General features: G+C 45.3%; 2 protein-coding genes across 2 annotated transcripts; both read left to right on the top strand.

Annotated features, from left to right (window-relative positions):
* The first annotated feature begins 4,610 nt into the window (after positions 1-4,610).
* On the top strand, positions 4,611-9,770 carry LOC114354137 (U2 snRNP-associated SURP motif-containing protein-like). The gene is made up of 5 exons (XM_028306392.1): positions 4,611-4,673; positions 4,832-4,875; positions 6,777-6,997; positions 8,543-8,654; positions 9,629-9,770. Exons 3-5 carry the CDS (start codon positions 6,787-6,789, stop codon positions 9,768-9,770), a joined length of 465 nt encoding a protein of 154 aa, XP_028162193.1. The 5' UTR covers positions 4,611-4,673; positions 4,832-4,875; positions 6,777-6,786.
* Positions 9,771-11,104: 1,334 nt separating this feature from the next.
* Positions 11,105-16,181, top strand: LOC114354136 (U2 snRNP-associated SURP motif-containing protein-like). The gene is made up of 4 exons (XM_028306391.1): positions 11,105-11,140; positions 12,883-13,069; positions 15,760-15,955; positions 16,063-16,181. Exons 2-4 carry the CDS (start codon positions 12,908-12,910, stop codon positions 16,179-16,181), a joined length of 477 nt encoding a protein of 158 aa, XP_028162192.1. The 5' UTR covers positions 11,105-11,140; positions 12,883-12,907.
* The last annotated feature ends 1,179 nt before the right edge of the window (positions 16,182-17,360 follow it).

Here is a 17,360-nt window from a genome sequence, read left to right as displayed (position 1 = left end):
AAAGCAAAATAAAACTGTTAAATAGAAGTTTGATAAAAATCTTAGATTTTATAATAATAATAACTCTTTATTGCACACCACAACAAGAACAAGAAAAATAAAAGAAACAAACGGACGAGAAGGTACAATAGATTTGTATCTCAGATCATAGTTCTATGATCTGAGGGTATGACCTAATATTTTTTATGTCTTAAAATTTAAATCGAAAACAATCGAAATTAAGAACCTCCTCCTTTTGTTGAAGTCGCTTAATGAGCTCACAATTTAATTAATGGGTAACTTTTTGACTGACGTCTATTTCACAGGCATCTATTTGAATGATTACTTAATTAATATTATAATTCATTAATTATAATATTATCTATCAGGTAATAGAGTAGGTACTTAAATAGTTCTAGTAACATAAATAAAGTTATATTATTGGAACTAGAGGTGGGCGCCACGCCGGCGCGCCGCCGCCGCCGCGATTTTTTTCACGCCGCCGCCGCCGACGACCAGCTGTCGGCGCGCCGATACTGATACTGTACGAACTATTTGAAATTTATTCCTCTCCTATACTGTACTAATTTGTGTTTCAAACGCAGAAGAACTATTTTTTTATTGAGTTGAGCGGCTATTCTAGTTAAATAAAGTCCTAGTATCACTGCGACCGGTACCGATCTATTGTGATCGCCGCTATTTTCCTTATAGTTCGCCTCCGAGTCCTGCATCCATTAGGAATTGCAGTATATTTTTTGGGGGGCGATATGTTTTACATCTTGTGGGCTTAGGATGTGTTTGCCCAGGTGTAAATTCCGCTTGCGCATCAAAGGTCCGCAGTCCGTGAGAATGTGTAGTGGCGTTTTATCTCCCTCTTGGCACATCCTGCACGTTATTGATTCGGACAGTCCCATAGTGGACAAATGCTTGTTTAAGCTGCTGTGTCCAGTGAAGGCTCGAACTAAGATGCGCATTTTGATCCTACTCAGTCCTATGATCTGCTTAGAGCATTTTCGGTCATAGGTTTTTATAAGAGCTATGGATTGAGAGATTGATCCTTGCGTGTCTGACCATGCCTTAAAGGATTTGTTTAAATAGATGTTCTCCAGGGTCATTCAAGCGAGACTTTTGGGAATGCCACAAAAGGGTTCTGGACCATATTGTGTTCCCTCCGCTCCCGCTCTGGCCAGTTCGTCGGCATTTTCACTGTCCACGATTCCCGCGTGACCTGGAACCCATCTCAGCGTTACTCTGTTACGTTTTCCTAGGGTATTCAGTCGACTCATGCAGTTTTCTACCAACTATGAGGTGATTAAGTTGGAGTTTAAGGCCATCAGCGCGGCCTGACTGTCTGAGTTAATGTAAATTATGTGGTTGGCATAATTTTTTCGCAGATTAGCACATTCAATAATGGGGTAGACTTCTGAAAGATAGATGCAAATTTACCCGGACTTTGAGATAGCCTAAGCTTCGGCTGCTCTCCATACACGCCAAAGCCTACGTTAGGGCCCATTTTTGACCCATCAGTAAACCATATAACAGAAGAACTAACTTTAATATTTATTCTTTAATGCCATATAAATTGTTACACAAGGCGAACTTAATGCCATTGATATACTAATAATTGATTGAATAACTTAATACTAACTATATTAACAGTTAATCAAGAAGATCATCTGCTGCTATCTTTCCCGAAAACTATTATCCGGGCCTCTTCAAGGCGAGAGTGAATAGGCACTTACAGGGCAGATATGTACCATCCTAGACTGCATCCCACTTAACATCAGGTGCGATTGTGGTCAAATACCTGCCTTGTTATGCATAAAAAAAAAACATCATTCAAGTTACTGCTTGGTCTAGTAAATAATTGATCGCGAGAGGCGCCGGTCCCTCTTGCTGTCAAGAAAAAATTCCCGCCTTCGTCTGGCTACAATTTAATCAAAAAAAAAAGATCAAGCATTGGACTTGATCCGAGACTTGCAGCTATGCCTGCCTTTGATTCCTACTGATGATGATGATTCATCCGACCGATTTCGGTCATGGTGACCACTTCGACTTAGCTGTCTTAGCGGCGCTGGTACGCCCGAAGATGGCTTACATAGCCGATCTTCGCGGAAAACTCCTCACACATTGAGAGTACTCCTCACACATTGAGAGTAATTACCCGCCAACATAATTATAGTGAATGGCGACAGATGGACGGGATTTACATCATCGCGTTTTGCGTCGAGTTCAGTTGTGCGCTGCTCGTTGAATTCGCGGACTCGCCTCTACACAACACAATCTCCCGCCATTATAGGTGCTGTGCTGCTAAACCTTCCCATTGTGATTTGAGAGGGCTCATTTTGCATCTTTTCGTATGCTGCTTCTGGATATCTCTGTACTTGACTATCTGAGGAGTTGACGCCATGTTTCCGCTTACCCTCCTCAAGTTCAAGTAGAAGATTGATTCCTACTACACTAATTGATGACGAAAGACGCAGGAGGACAAAGTGACTGACATAGCCCACAGAATCGCTAAAATCAAGTGGCAGTGGGCGGGGCACATATCTCGTAGAGCTGATGGCCGCTGGGGCAATTAAGTTTTTGAGTGGCGACCACGAGCCGGAAGACGCAGCGTGGGCAGGCCTCCCACTAGGTGGACCAACGATTTGGGGAAGGTCGCAGGAAGTGCCTGGATGCGAGCGGCGCAGGACGTCTTTCGGCTGAAACGAAAGAACTAACGCTAAGAAAGATGGCTAAGCTAAAGAAATAGCCAAAATGGACCCTCGTATAGCACTTGCATTTAATCTGATCACCATGAAGTCCATGGTCTTGACAATGACCACACTTAGTGAGAAGAACCTCGCAAGTCTCTTAACTTTGGAAATGATCCATAAGGCTGGCAAGTCGCCTAACGAATTCTCTTATCGCTCAATTAATCTGACATTTGTATTGATAAAATTATGTAAAAGGATCATTCTTGCTCGTTTATTCCCTTGCCTAAGTATGACCCATGTAATATAGTATACCCGACCATAAATTTTGGCAGAAACCATACCAACCATAATCAGTACAATGTTTGGAAAAGAAAGAATCCTGTACGTCTGCTTTCGCTGCGGCTTCAGCTGGGTTAATCATAAAGGACTACTCTATGAAATTAAAAAGTACCTTCTAGCACACTACTACTACCACCTGCTCATGGATTCTTATCTCAGTGACAGACAGTTTTAAATCAAACTCGGTGACAAAATCTTCTCTTTTTAGCTGCAGAGCTGGAGTACCCCAGGACTCTGTACTTGGTCCGATACTGTATAACATCTACTAGTAAAGTAGCCCAGACACCAGAAAGCTGCGGCCTTCCTCAAATGTAACTGTGATCTTAAAGCGACTAGACTGTTGCAATTTCAGCTGCTTGGCTGACCAAGTGGCGCATGTAATTAAGCCCCGAAGTCTCACCATATTATCATTTAAGACGTGAAACTTATCCTCCGGCCAATCTAGACCTCGACACATTGCTGCAATCAACCTGCTTTAAAATCCTGGACCGTAGGATGACATGGAAAGACCATAAATATAAATAAAACAGAACTGAATATAATATTCCACCGACAGTCAGCTAATCCAATATTAACTATGTGCCTCCAAAGGGCTCAAAAATACATGTTATGGGTACTTTTATCGGCACATTGGTACGCTCGCCTTTAGGAAATACACGAAACCTGATCTCAGCCAAACCCGCTATCTAAATATCAAAGTATCTATCTATGTAAACCACTGCTTTAGTGGCTCAAACCCCAAGCAACTGCAAATCACCCGATTAGTCTTGACGACAGATACTAAAAAAGCAGATTTAAAAAAAAAAAACCTAATGAACAAAGGTCAAACAAGGTCACGCCGCCGACGCCGCCGCCGTCGAGGTCAAAAAGTCGGCGCGCCGCCGCCGGCCAATTTTATATCGGCGCCCACCTCTAATTGGAACTGAAGAGACCCCTGGCGGCGCTGCTGTCGGCGCTGCGCGTCACGACCTGTATATAAAGGCGGGAGCGACCGTCTCTCGTCCATTTGCCCATCAGCCGCCGGAGAAGAAACATCAAGCCAGAAGCTCTGCCCGATTTACTTCCGATTTATTTTCGATTATTTTTGCAATAATTGTTTTTTTTAGTTTGGTTCGAATAAATTATTTTTTTAAAGTAAAAGTTGCGTTATTTATAAGAATATCATAAGAGAGTCATTCTTATTTATTTTTCCGTTAGTTGAAAGTTTCCAAGTTTATCATGACTGTAATTACCTATCTAAGCAAATATTTAGCATAATCTATTATTTCATTAAACAGATATTATAGGTGTTGTACTCAGTACATTAGTATAGAAATCATATTAGCCCAATCAAATAGTTCGATTTATAATTCGCTTGCATTATAATGTTAAAACTTTTGGAAAAGGCCAACTACGGTGCGTAGGTAATCTATNAATGGCGCGTTACGCGACATTCAAATCAATATAATACTAGGTATCTGTCTGCTATAGCTTACGGATGTATATTTATTTGTCTTTCGTCCAAAATGAGTCGAAATCAGTGATGAAATAAAATTAAATTATTGTACCTACATATTTTAAGTAATTAAATATTTAATTCTACTTTTTAAGATACCGCGAGTCCGTCCCGGCGACTACTATCCCAGTGATCCTGATGACCGGAAAGATTATGAACAGGTATGCTACGCTATAATAATTGAACCGACTATATTTTTTTGTTGCAATAGCCTATATTACAATGAGACAAGATGTCACTCACAGTGTTAAACTTGATGTGATACGTTTGTCTGTATTATTTTTTCAAAAAGAGTTTTAAAAATCTTATTGCTTTGCAGATCTTATCTCAATCAATAGTCAAAGTTGTGGTGCCAACAGAAAGGTAAGAGTTATGAAATAATTTATATGAATTCATTTTAAACAGTTAGAGCAGTGTTTTTCAACCTGTGGGTCGCCAAGCCTCTACGGTCGCGAGAGGTGGTTAAAACTACCTCAGTAAAATCATAAAATAAATGTTGTATGGATTTAAATATTCGATTCCTACAACATATTTGTAACATTATAAAATGCATGGAAAAAAAGTGAGCGGTCGGGGGGTCGCAAAATATTTTTTCATGCTAGGGGGGTCGCGTCATGTTGAAAAACACTGAGCAGTATCGTTCGTTCGTTTATTCTTCAGGAACTACATTATGTCGTTTTTGCTCTCCTGAATAATTTTACAAAAAAATATTCGCCCCCCTTTGCTGCGTCGGCGACGAATTGACTCACTTTAATTATTGCCTTAAATTGAAAATTTAGTTTTTAGAACCCTACAAAAAACACACACATTAGGGCGCTTTCAATTTGGACGTTTCGCGTCGGCCGTTTGTCTTGCAAGACCGCACGCAGTTGTCAAATTTTTAATTTACCGTGTGCGGTCCTGCAAACGCACGACAAACGTCTATAGAGAGTTACTCACCTGGTGTCCGTGGTTGCGCAAAGCTGCATACATTTTGTTGGTAGCCGGCGACTGGTTGCGCCGCCATGGTGTCCCGGAGAAATATAGCCCTAAGTGTGCGGGCACGAAACTGGCGACGGGCCGCGCAATGAGGGCTATCGTTTTTATACTTAACAGTTGGCACCCCTGGCGATTGACTGGACCTTACTCTACAGTGGCGCCATCTTGATGAGTGCAAATGCGATAGTCCTCCTACCACTTTCGCGCTCACCAGTTGGTGCCACTGTCTTCGCTACTAGCAAGTGACAGGACCTTACTCTACAGTGGCGCTAACTGGTGAGCGCTAAAACGATAGCCCTCATTGGGAGAGCGGCGCGGCGCGGCGCGGGGCGATGCGTACAACAACATGACAGTATATTATTATGGTGACGCGCACGGAACTGGCGGCGGCGGAGCGAGGCGATCGCAACATTAAGGNGGTCAGCTAGTATTAGTATAGATATAGATGACCCACGCTGAACTGTCCCACCAAACTCAATGACAGGAGGACGCTACCATCGTTCAACTATATGGTTTCCAACATGGCAAAAATCGGAACCAGCGATCCGGTATTGACGGTGGCGCCCCACTGTCAATGTCATGCATAGGACAGTTCAGTATTTTGGAACTATAGAACCAGTTATATGTCAAAATGTTTCCACAACTTAACACTCGATGGCGCTAGACGCAATACTTTCAAATATTTTGTTACAAAGAACAATACGCAATACTATTCCTCATCGCCGCCGGTCCGCGTCGCGTAGTCCCGCCAATCGCTCCGCTGTCGCCAGCTTCGTGCCCGCAGACTAATGTGTGTGTTTTTTTATTTAATAATTACGCCTTGCAATGATTGGTAAAGCCCGGTCTCTGAGCACGTAGAATTTTGTCCAATGACGCCAAGCTACCCATCCTTATCGCTCGCGCTATTGCTGTCACGCTCGCACACTAACTGCGAGCGCCCGTCGGGATGGTTAGCTTAGACAAAATTCTACGTGCTCGGCGACCAGACTATAAATAAATAAATATCCTTGGACATTTACACTGCGCTTCTAGTCCCAAACTAAGCAAAGCTTGTACTATGGGTACTAGACAACGGATATAAACATACTTAAATACTTTTTTTTTTGTAAATACATACTTATTATACATAGAAAACACCCAGTCCAATACAAACAAATAAGTTCATGCACACAAATGTTTGTACTGTGCGGGAATCGAACTCGCTACCTCCGGAATAGTAGTCCGTTTCGAACCACTACACCAAACGGCCGACAATAAACACTATCAAAATACTGCATCTCTTCCAGAAACATACTGATGCTGATCCACCGGATGGTGGAGTTCGTGATCCGGGAAGGCCCGATGTTCGAGGCCATCATCATGAACAAGGAGATGAGCAACCCGTTCTTCCGGTTCCTGTTCGAGAACCAGTCGCCGGCGCACGTGTATTACCGCTGGAAGCTGTACTCCATGCTGCAGGGCGACTCGCCCAAACAGTGGGCGCTCAACGACTTCCGCATGTTCAAAGGTACACTCGGCTCCTGCTCTAAGTGCTTGTTCACGTTGACTCGCGGGCGCAGTGGCGGGCGCGGTGACGAAATATCAAACATATGTAGTGATGCCAAGTGTTCACGTACGAAACGCACGTGCGGTCTAACTAGCGGGCAAGCTAGCGACTGGCGCGCGCGGAGCGCTCGCGGTAATTTCAACGCGTGAAGATGTTTGTGTGTGTTCATGTCAAACTAGCGGCGGCGCGCGCGTTTCACTCGCGACGTCAGGTAAGTTCAACCAGTTTGAACTTGTCGCTAGAAACGATAGTACGTCACACTCGCGCGAACGCCTGTTCGTCAATGTGAACACGAGCTCGCGACGTTTCCCGCGCCCGCGCCCGCGCGTGCCTACGTGAACAAGCACTTACACAGTCTCGGCTATGGTTGCCAGGAGTCCGGCTTTAGCCGCACATGTTTGCATTTTTACGGTCTTGTCCGGCCAAATAGTGGCTTGTCCGGCTTTTGTTAGGCTTATTATGTGACTGCCGTGCCAGGTGAAAGTTGAGCTACAGGATAATATCAAGCGCACGCATCAGGATGTTAGGCAACCGATGATGATAGTACTCACTCGTGTCGTGAGCTATGACACTAATGCATTGTCCGGCTTTTAGGGTAAAATGTCCGGCCAAATAAAACTCAGAGTCCGGCTTTTGTGTTTTTGGACCTGGCAACCCTAGTGCCGGCGCACGTGTATTATGTTTGTGTAAGTAGGTGCAACTGGGGCAGAAAAAAGGCTAAAAAACATTGTGTCGGAGTATTGATAGTGTCGCATTCGTGTGTATTTGGCATGAAGAATACACTCGGCGTCAAAGAAATCGCACAATTTTATAAAAGTTGGCTCGATCGTATCTACCTATCAAATGTATTATTAGCATTTGTTTATAGTGAAGTTTATGCACGTCGTTGCTTGCTTCTCTAACTGACGTATCTGAATTTTTTTTCGAAACTGAGTTATCTACGCTACGCAATCTTAATCAATTTTGCAAGACGAATCGATCTGTCTAATCGCCTTAAAAGGACATCATCCACGTTTCATATATTTTTGGTCCAAAATTAAAAGTGCCGGCCAACAAAAAAAAGTGCTGTATTCTGACAGAATACGTCTGCCTTAGCGTTTGTTACTATGGCACCAAAGCCGTAGCTCCACTGTGCGTCGAGTATTTGAGATCTAAAAGTCGTCGACTATTCATACATTTTTTGTTCAAAATCAAAAGTGTCGGCCAATAAAAAAAAAGTGCTATATTCTGACAGAATACGTCCGCCTTAGCATTTGTTACTACGGCACCAAAGCTGTAGCACCACTATGCGTCGAGTATTTGAGATCTAAAATTCATCGACGATTCATACATTTTTTGTTCAAAATCAAAAATGTCGGCCAATAAAAAATAAGTTTTTGGCCGGCACTTTTGATTTTTGGACCAAAATGGATGATGTCCTTTTGCTAAATGTCAGTTACGTCAGTTAGAGAGGCAAGCGACGACGTGTGCGCCTGGCTGATCGCTGTATTGTTGTGTTGGTTGCAGGCGGGTCGGTGTGGCGGCCGCCGGTCATGAACCTGTACACGGCGGGCATGCCGGACGAGCTGGTGGACGAGGACGACGCCAAGGACAACATCCGCGGCACGCTCTCCAACAAGTACGTACGCACCGAGCACGAGTAGCTCGTACCTGTAAATACAAATGAGTAGGTCATCGCGCACGCACACACTGACAAAATTTAGCGGGGATTAGCGGGGAGCCAGTTGTGGTTGCGCCGAATTTTGTCAGTGTGTGCGTGCGCGCCGCATACGTATCTTGGCGCGCTCACATACAAACCGCGCTCGGTGCGTTTCTATGAAGATGACCTTCTCATTTGTATTTACTCTGGTCGTACTCACTGCCTTTCCGAGCCACAGAATGAGGTTCATTTCGATTTTTAGTTGTTCATGCAGATTTATAGGGCTAACAAATCCTTAATATACATTATACAGTCCAAAAAATTTTGTTCTACGACAAAAATTGACGTAGTTATGGCCAAATTACTAAAAAGAGTGACGTCACGCGACATTTCAACTCAATGTAATACTGTGATTATTCGATTATTACAAAATTAAAAAATATGTCCCAGAATTTTTTTATTATCTATCTGACGGACTAAATAGAATTTCGATTTCATTACCCAGTCATTATCCCTATTCTTTATACAAATTAGAATCGGGCCCAACTATCGGCCGACTATAAGTCTAGTCTGCGGGGATTCTATGCGATTTTTTTTAAAGCCCGGTCTGTGAGCACGTAGAATTTTGTCCAATGACCCCAAGCTACCCATCGTTATCGCTCGCGCGTAGTTATGTTGCTGTCGCGCTCGCACACCCACTGCGGGCGCCCGTCGCACAATCGCGACAGCAATATAATTACGCGCGAGCGATAAGGATGGGTAGCTTGGGGTCATTGGACAAAATTCTACGTGCGCACGGACCGGGCTTTAGTTATTAGCCGGTTAGCCGAGTGTGTCGGTACAAAGGCGCGCACTCACTCGCTCTCCGCCTCGGCGACGGTTGCTCACGGACCAGGCTTTAGTCTGCGGGAAGTCTATGCGATTTTTTTTAAATCAATTTGTAACCTTTGCAGCCAGCGTGACCGTTTGGAAGAGCTCATCCGCGGGCTGACGCCGGCTCGCACCAGCGTGGGCGCCGCCATGGCCTGGTGCCTCGAGCACGCCGAGGCGGCCGGCGAGGTGACGTCATTACACTTGCTAATACTTATTACTTAATACTACCGTCATCGCCGGCGCGATCATAGGCCAATGGCAGTAGCCTTCTTCTTCTTCTTTTTTGATGATGTTGGCAATACACGTCGAGGTCGAGTTGATTTGTGCCATTTTCAAGTATACAGGGTGTCCCGTAATGTAACGTCAAGCCGGAACTGGGTGTTGAGGCAAGTTATGCTGGTTATCAGAAAAATAAAAAAAAAAATATATGTGGCATTTTGTCAAAATAATATGCATTTAAAAAAATCAAAAAATTCTACTCCCGGTGACGGTCTTCACTTTTTCCAAATGTTTTTTTTGTTATGTAACCCTGAATAAAGCTTTTCTAAATTGTTATCAAAATTACAAAACCAGCTGTTCCAACTTGGATGAAAAAAATACAATATTCCCCAAAAAAATATCAAAATAAAAATTTTGCCTAATTTAAACTGACTGTACTGAAAAAAAATTGTACTACGCGAGTGTGGCAAGTGACGTCATAATTTGGCGCATTTAGTAAGGATTCCAAAATGGTATAACACTTTGTAAAATCTTGGTGAAATTGTCGACAATTTTTGTTTATTGGAAATAATCCCGATTTTAACTTTATCTACCTTGGTTAAAAATATTATTCTAATGTGCCCAAAATTCCAGTTTCTGGCTTAAGTGAGGTGGAGAAGCCATTTCAAAAGGTATGAGCGGGACGGAGAGGGCCATCTTACCAAGCAGGGATGTTATGGATATCCGTAACCGTAACCGAAACTATCGGATATCCGAAATAAAAAAATGTCCATAACCGTAACCGAAACTGATTCAAAAGTTACGGATAGTTTCGGATAAAGGCGGAGTCTAAGGGTACAATTCCAAACTGCAAAACTCTATAAAATCTGCAGTATACACGCCGCAGCTGCAATGCCGCGCTACCGATTTCGTAGTTTTGCAGTTTGCGGTTGCAGTTTGCGGTCTGCGGCCCGTCTTGGAATTGTACCATAAATCTTAATATTTGTTACCAACTTGTCTGGCATTCGCTGGCACCATTTAATANCAGCGGGCACGCGGCCGGGTGAACGATACTCACTTGTTTTTAGAAGAAACCGAGAGGAATACTCATACGGCGATCGTCATTTATCTAACTCGCCAACGCCGTCAATTGTCTTTTACGTGAGGACGTTTATTGCAAAACAACATCGTCATCTCACCTGCCCATGGTTGACGAAGCCGTGCCTCCTCGCGAGTCTGTCCACGTGCTCCGGCCCAGCGGGCACGCAGCCGGGTGAACGATACTCACTTGTTTTTAGAAGAAACCGAGAGGAATACTCATACGGCGATCGTCATTTATCTAACTCGCCAACCGCCGGCGCCAAGCTCACCAACGCCAGCGCCTTCCGCAGCGCGTGAGTACTTACCTGAGTACCCGCCACCACTCATTACCTGAGTACCCGCCACCACTCACCTCTACCTGCTGTCCGACATCCTGCACAGCGCCGGCGCCAAGCTCACCAACGCCAGCGCCTTCCGCAGCGCGTGAGTACTTACCTGAGTACCCGCCACCACTCATTACCTGAGTACCCGCCACCACTCACCTCTACCTGCTGTCCGACATCCTGCACAGCGCCGGCGCCAAGCTCACCAACGCCAGCGCCTTCCGCAGCGCGTGAGTACTTACCTGAGTACCCGCCACCACTCATTACCTGAGTACCCGCCACCACTCACCTCTACCTGCTGTCCGACATCCTGCACAGCGCCGGCGCCAAGCTCACCAACGCCAGCGCCTTCCGCAGCGCGTGAGTACTTACCTGAGTACCCGCCACCACTCATTACCTGAGTACCCGCCACCACTCACCTCTACCTGCTGTCCGACATCCTGCACAGCGCCGGCGCCAAGCTCACCAACGCCAGCGCCTTCCGCAGCGCGTGAGTACTTACCTGAGTACCCGCCACCACTCATTACCTGAGTACCCGCCACCACTCACCTCTACCTGCTGTCCGACATCCTGCACAGCGCCGGCGCCAAGCTCACCAACGCCAGCGCCTTCCGCAGCGCGTGAGTACTTACCTGAGTACCCGCCACCACTCATTACCTGAGTACCCGCCACCACTCACCTCTACCTGCTGTCCGACATCCTGCACAGCGCCGGCGCCAAGCTCACCAACGCCAGCGCCTTCCGCAGCGCGTGAGTACTTACCTGAGTACCCGCCACCACTCATTACCTGAGTACCCGCCACCACTCACCTCTACCTGCTGTCCGACATCCTGCACAGCGCCGGCGCCAAGCTCACCAACGCCAGCGCCTTCCGCAGCGCGTGAGTACTTACCTGAGTACCCGCTGAGTATCTATAATAGAGTATAGAATAAACTGGATCTAATTAAATGTTTTCAGCTTACATTTAGTACAGCCACACAATATTTAATATCGTAGAACTGATTTATTGATCCTAAGGCCCAGAACAGACGGTGAAACGCAACTGCAACGAAACTGCAACTGCTAGTTACTTTTGAGTTGCATCTAAGTTTCTGCCATAGCGTCCGTTGAGAGACCACATATGACGCGACCAGATTGAAACTTTCAGTTTCAGTTTCATTCATCAGAATCATAACAAAGTTGCAGTTTCGTTGCAGTTGCATTTCACCGTCTGTTCTGGGCCTAAAAGTGCTTCACGAGCTCACACAAATGGTATCGATCTGTTACAGTCAACACTCATGATCGGTCAAAACCATTTTTGACTGCAAAGATCCGTCAAAAGTGCTTTCGCCTGATTAAGAGTAGGCGCACACCGTTGATTTTTCGTCGGCCGATAGTTTTAGTCGGGCTGTTGATCAGTATGGGCATGTATGGGAGTGTGCACACTACGCCGATTCGATTTGGCCGATTCTTCATACAATTTGAAATCGGGCACAACTATCGGCCAACTAAAAATCAACGGTGTGCGCTTACTCTGAAACTTCAAACAAAGTAATGATTTTACTTATATTTGCCTGACAAATACCTAGATTTCTTAAAAATATGATAAGAAGTATTACAGGTTCAAATCAGTCAAAAGTGATATTGACCAAGGGCAAACCACTTTTGACTGCAAAAATCAGTCAAAAATGGTTTTGACTGCAACAGATCTATCAAAAAATGAATGTTCCCAGTTTCCAGCCGCGCCTGGCGGACGTAATGCGTGCGTGCCACGCGGCGTGGCAGGCGCTGGCCTCGCGGCTGCAGCGCGAGGGGTTCCGCGCGCGCGTCACGCGCGTGCTTCAGGCGTGGGCCGACTGGGCCGTGTACCCCACCGACTTCCTGCTGCACATCAACGACGTCTTCCTCGGACAGGAGAAGGTGAGCCCGACCTTGTTTAAATATTAGGGGAGAGTTCGGTATATTGTACCGCCGGGTAAATTGTACCACCCTCATATTTCGTAAAGTATTTATTGAATGTCTGTAATTGCAACACTCAGCGATACACAACTAAATTCAATTAATATCGGCCATGTGGTTTTTGCCGTGACAACGAACACGTGTGTTTTATTTTGAAAAGTATTTTTTCATTGTTTTCAAGTAACTTTTGACAATGCATGTTTAGTTTATAATTTTGTTAAATTTAATCACAGGGTGTTTCTAATATATTATTAAGAAGCGTAAATTAGTGCGGATTACAATTATTTAAAACATTTTTCGGTATTTATATGCTATATTTTTTACCGATTTTTTAAAAGCACTATCACCTAGTCGGCTAAATTGTACCACATCAAGTTGTATGGAACTTTACCAAAGGATTTTGAATTTTTTTTAGTAAATCATATTTTGAAGTTATAATAGCGTAGTTATGTTTGACTAACAATAAATGAAAGCAAAAGACTGGCAAAGTAGATTAGGTACAAGTGTGCGTTACGATAATTGGAATTACAAAACTTTTACTTAAAATTGTGATAACGTGTAAAAGAATATCGATTGTCTATGTTATTAACTACTGTTCCTTTTCGTTACCTAATTTGTTAAGGATGTATCGTATAATGTTTTGCCATAGTTTTTTTATAGGCTTGAAATTTATTGAAATCCAATTTAGTAACCTGTGGTACAAATTATCGAACCGGTTGGCTAAATTGGACCGAAGCTCTGAACTCGTATTTTGTTGATTTGTGCTAAATATACAACAATTGTGTTGATTAATACCTATGAAACAGTAAGTTCAATAATTTCTTTCTAATTATATACCATGAACATTAGCAATAACAAAAGAAAACTATGTGTAAAATGGGATTGAAAAAAACTGGTCCAAATTACCGGACTCTCCCTTATGTATTTATCGCAATCCATACTAATATTATAAAGCTGAAGAGTTTGTTTGTCTGTTTGTTTATTTAACGCGCTATCTCAGGAACTACTGGTCCAATTTGAAAAATTATTTCAGTGTTAGAAAGCCCATATATCGAGGAAGGCTCTAGGCTATATACCATCATGCTACGAGTAATAGGACCAGAGCAACAATGAAAAATGTTGCCAAAACGAGTTTTTACGCGTACAAGGTCGCAGGCACAGCTAGTATTAAATAAAGGCCGTAGCAAATAAGGACCGTAAAGAGGCCCAAGTAAACATCGATGTTTACTTGGGCCTCTTTACTCCTCCGACGACCCAGGACTGAGGACGGAGACACATGATACGGAGGGCCGACCCCAAATAAAATAGGAATGGGCCAAGCAAAGATGAAGATTTATTGCAATAAAAAACAGTCTGTACAGTGTAGTGTTAGTCTCAAAATCTAAGTAATTTTCACTATAGTACTTTGTATGAATTTTGATTATATTTTTCAGTTAAACAAAAGTGGCTACTTTTGATTTTTGTACTTTAAAGTGGTTTCGACTGTAACATATACAGGGTAGAATTTTGTAATGCCACCTGGAGGGAAACCTCTTTTCATACTGTATAGCCTGACCAGGAACATAAAAACCCTGGCATAGAGGCGCGTCAATTGCATTTGATAGTGCAACACTGGGTACAGTCGTACCTGTGTTAAATTAATAGGCTAACTTTATGTATCAGGATTCAGGATTATGGGCTAATTTAATATTTTCATAAAGTAACAAAAAATATTATAAAACAGGTAAACTGGTTTAAATAAATTAAATGAAACCTTCGATCGAGCAAGTAGGATTTTATTATTATTCATCAATAATCAAATTCTAAACTTTCATATTCAACTACAATGTCTGCTCATGAACGCTTCAAACTCGGTACTTCTTTCCCAATTCCATAAAATTCAACACTTACAAAGTGACAAAAAACTTTAAAATAGGTGGTTGAAACAAACCACAGCAAATTTTCATAGTTGACTGTACTATACGACAAACATGTCAGTCAATTTGACAACCTTTGTCGGAAACATTATTCAATGAAAATATTGTCCGAACCCTTAGTACTTCTCTTCGACAAATACTTTTACACATTGTGTGTGAACCACTTTTCTTTCACGACTATAAAATATTTTAGCAATTTAATTCACAAAATCAATTGCGCACATTTATTATAAAGTTTGTTTACACTTTGACAACAATAGACTGACTTGTAAGGTGACATGTCAATGAAGTTTTCAGTTACTGTTGCCATTAAAAGAAATTAGTACCATTAATTTTCCGCAACATGGCGAGGGTTTTTATGTTCCTGGTCAGGCTATAGATAGAAAATTTTACTCAAAGAAAACATTCCTTTATTTTTTAAAATAAATAAAATTGCATTAAAAGATTTCCAAAAAAGCTTGCCACGCCCAGGAATTGAACCGACTAAAATCTGTTAAAAATTAAACCCTGTATATGTCAACGTGAAATTGTGAACTCTGTCAGTTTATAATATAACGCATTAGATTGTAAACTAACAGTGGGTTAGGTTAGGTTAGGTTGTAATTTAACTACGTCAGATTATAATCTGACGTAATTTAACTACGTCAGATTATAATCTGACGAAATTCACAATTTTACGGTGACATAATACATACTAACCCCCGTCTCTTGCTTGACCCGCCGTATCGTCCGCAGGAGATAGCCGCCTCGGCCGGCGCCGCGGGAGAGGCGGCGGCGTCGCCGGCGCGATCGTCTTCATCCGAGGAGTGGGAGGGCGGCGGCGGCGCCGGGCCGCTGGATGGCGCCGCGCTCCGCCGGTTGGCTGCCGGCCGGCGCCTGCCCGCCGCGCCCGCGCCGCGCCCAGCTGACCCAGACATCGACGGCGTGCCAGGTCAGTCGCATCGTTGCGATCGATCACAGGTCTTCGACCTTCTTGGCCGGTTCGGGCGTCGAGCTTGTGCTCATGGCCCGTGCAGCATCTCGACTAGCTACTGCCAGTCGGTGGTTTTGTCGTCGCTTCGGCGACGGACTGCCTGGGCTTCTACCTGGCACCACTGTCCCGCCCTCGGCGCGGTACCAGCCCACCGGGTGAGTCGACGTTGGTCGAGGCCCAGTGAACGACCAGCGAGCGGGCGGTTTTTGGATGCCAGGGAGCTTTCAGGCAGTCATATGTTTGCAGTAGGTGTTGGTGCTGTGTTCTCTTAATGCGGGCGTTGGGCCGTCACTATTCTGAAGCGTGGCTTCGGTGCTGTGACGGCTGGTGCGGAGACGGGTCTCGCAGGCGCCGCAGGCTGGGTGGTGTCGGCGTCCTCTGCTTCTGGCAGCAGGAGGTCCCGGGGGAGGGGGCGGTTGCCCGGGGGGCGGGCTGGTGTAGGCGCGATGTTGTGGAGATGGCAGTGGGGGCCGTTGTCCGCGCGGTCATACATGACCCGCGCCAGGCGCGTGATGAACTCCTCCACTGTCTCCACGTTGATGTCCCGGGCAATGACGTCATTGCGGACGTATCGCCCCGCCCCGGTGATGACGCGGAGGGACACGTTCTGCTGCGCCTGGATCTTCTCCTTGTTGGTTCGGGAGATGAGGGGGTACCACGCTGGGGCCGCGTAGGTGAGGCGCGACCGGACATACGTCTTGTAGACCATCAGTTTGGTCCTCAAGGGGAGCCGCGAGCTGAGCACCGGGCGCAGGATGGCGCGCGCGATTTGGGCCTGGCGAACCACATGGGTCACCTGTGGCCCCATGCGCAGCGAGCGGTCGATGCGGCACCCGAGGTAGGTAACCGTGGTCTCCCAAGCGATGTCCTGGTCACGTAGTGTGAGGTGTGGCGGTGGTTTCCCCGACCCGAACGCTATGGCGGCGGTCTTGCCCACATTGACCGCGATTCGCCAGCGGTCTAGCCAGGGGGGCAGCAGGTCGAGAAGGCGCTGCATCCTCGCAGTCGCCACGTTCACGCTGCGCGATGATGAAATGAAGGCGCTGTCGTCGGCAAACAACGCTAACGCCACATCCCGTTCTCCCTCTCGAAGATGGTCGCGGAGGGTGGGGATGTCGTTGGTGTAAGTGGCGTATAGCGTCGGCGACAGACAGCTGCCTTGGGGAACGCCTGCCCTGATGCTGCGCGGCTGGGAGGCCTCTCCCTCTACGACCACGGTGAACGTGCGGTCGCGGAGGAACGAGGCGATCAGGTGCACCAGCGCAGGAGGGAGCAGCGGCTTGAGCTTGTACAGCAGGCCGACATGCCAGACCCGGTCGAAGGCCTTCTCGACGTCGAGGAACACCCCGACGGAGCGGTGGCC

The sequence above is a fragment of the Ostrinia furnacalis genome, unplaced genomic scaffold (assembly GCF_004193835.3).
Source record: "Ostrinia furnacalis isolate ACB-3 unplaced genomic scaffold, ASM419383v2 OfSCF1921, whole genome shotgun sequence".
NCBI classification, from domain to species: Eukaryota; Metazoa; Arthropoda; class Insecta; order Lepidoptera; family Crambidae; genus Ostrinia; species Ostrinia furnacalis.
The sequence above is the reverse complement of the archived record's forward strand: the minus strand, read 5'-3'. Positions and strand labels throughout refer to the sequence as shown.

Coding starts and splice junctions, on each gene's coding strand:
- LOC114354137 (XM_028306392.1), top strand. CDS start 6,787: ATGCTGATCCACCGGATGGTGGAGTTCGTGATCCGGGAAGGCCCGATG. Junction 6,998..8,542: donor CGACTTCCGCATGTTCAAAG/GTACACTCGGCT, acceptor TGTTGGTTGCAG/GCGGGTCGGTGTGGCGGCCG. Junction 8,655..9,628: donor CGCGGCACGCTCTCCAACAA/GTACGTACGCAC, acceptor TAACCTTTGCAG/CCAGCGTGACCGTTTGGAAG.
- LOC114354136 (XM_028306391.1), top strand. CDS start 12,908: ATGCGTGCGTGCCACGCGGCGTGGCAGGCGCTGGCCTCGCGGCTGCAG. Junction 13,070..15,759: donor TCTTCCTCGGACAGGAGAAG/GTGAGCCCGACC, acceptor TATCGTCCGCAG/GAGATAGCCGCCTCGGCCGG. Junction 15,956..16,062: donor AGACATCGACGGCGTGCCAG/GTCAGTCGCATC, acceptor AGCTACTGCCAG/TCGGTGGTTTTGTCGTCGCT.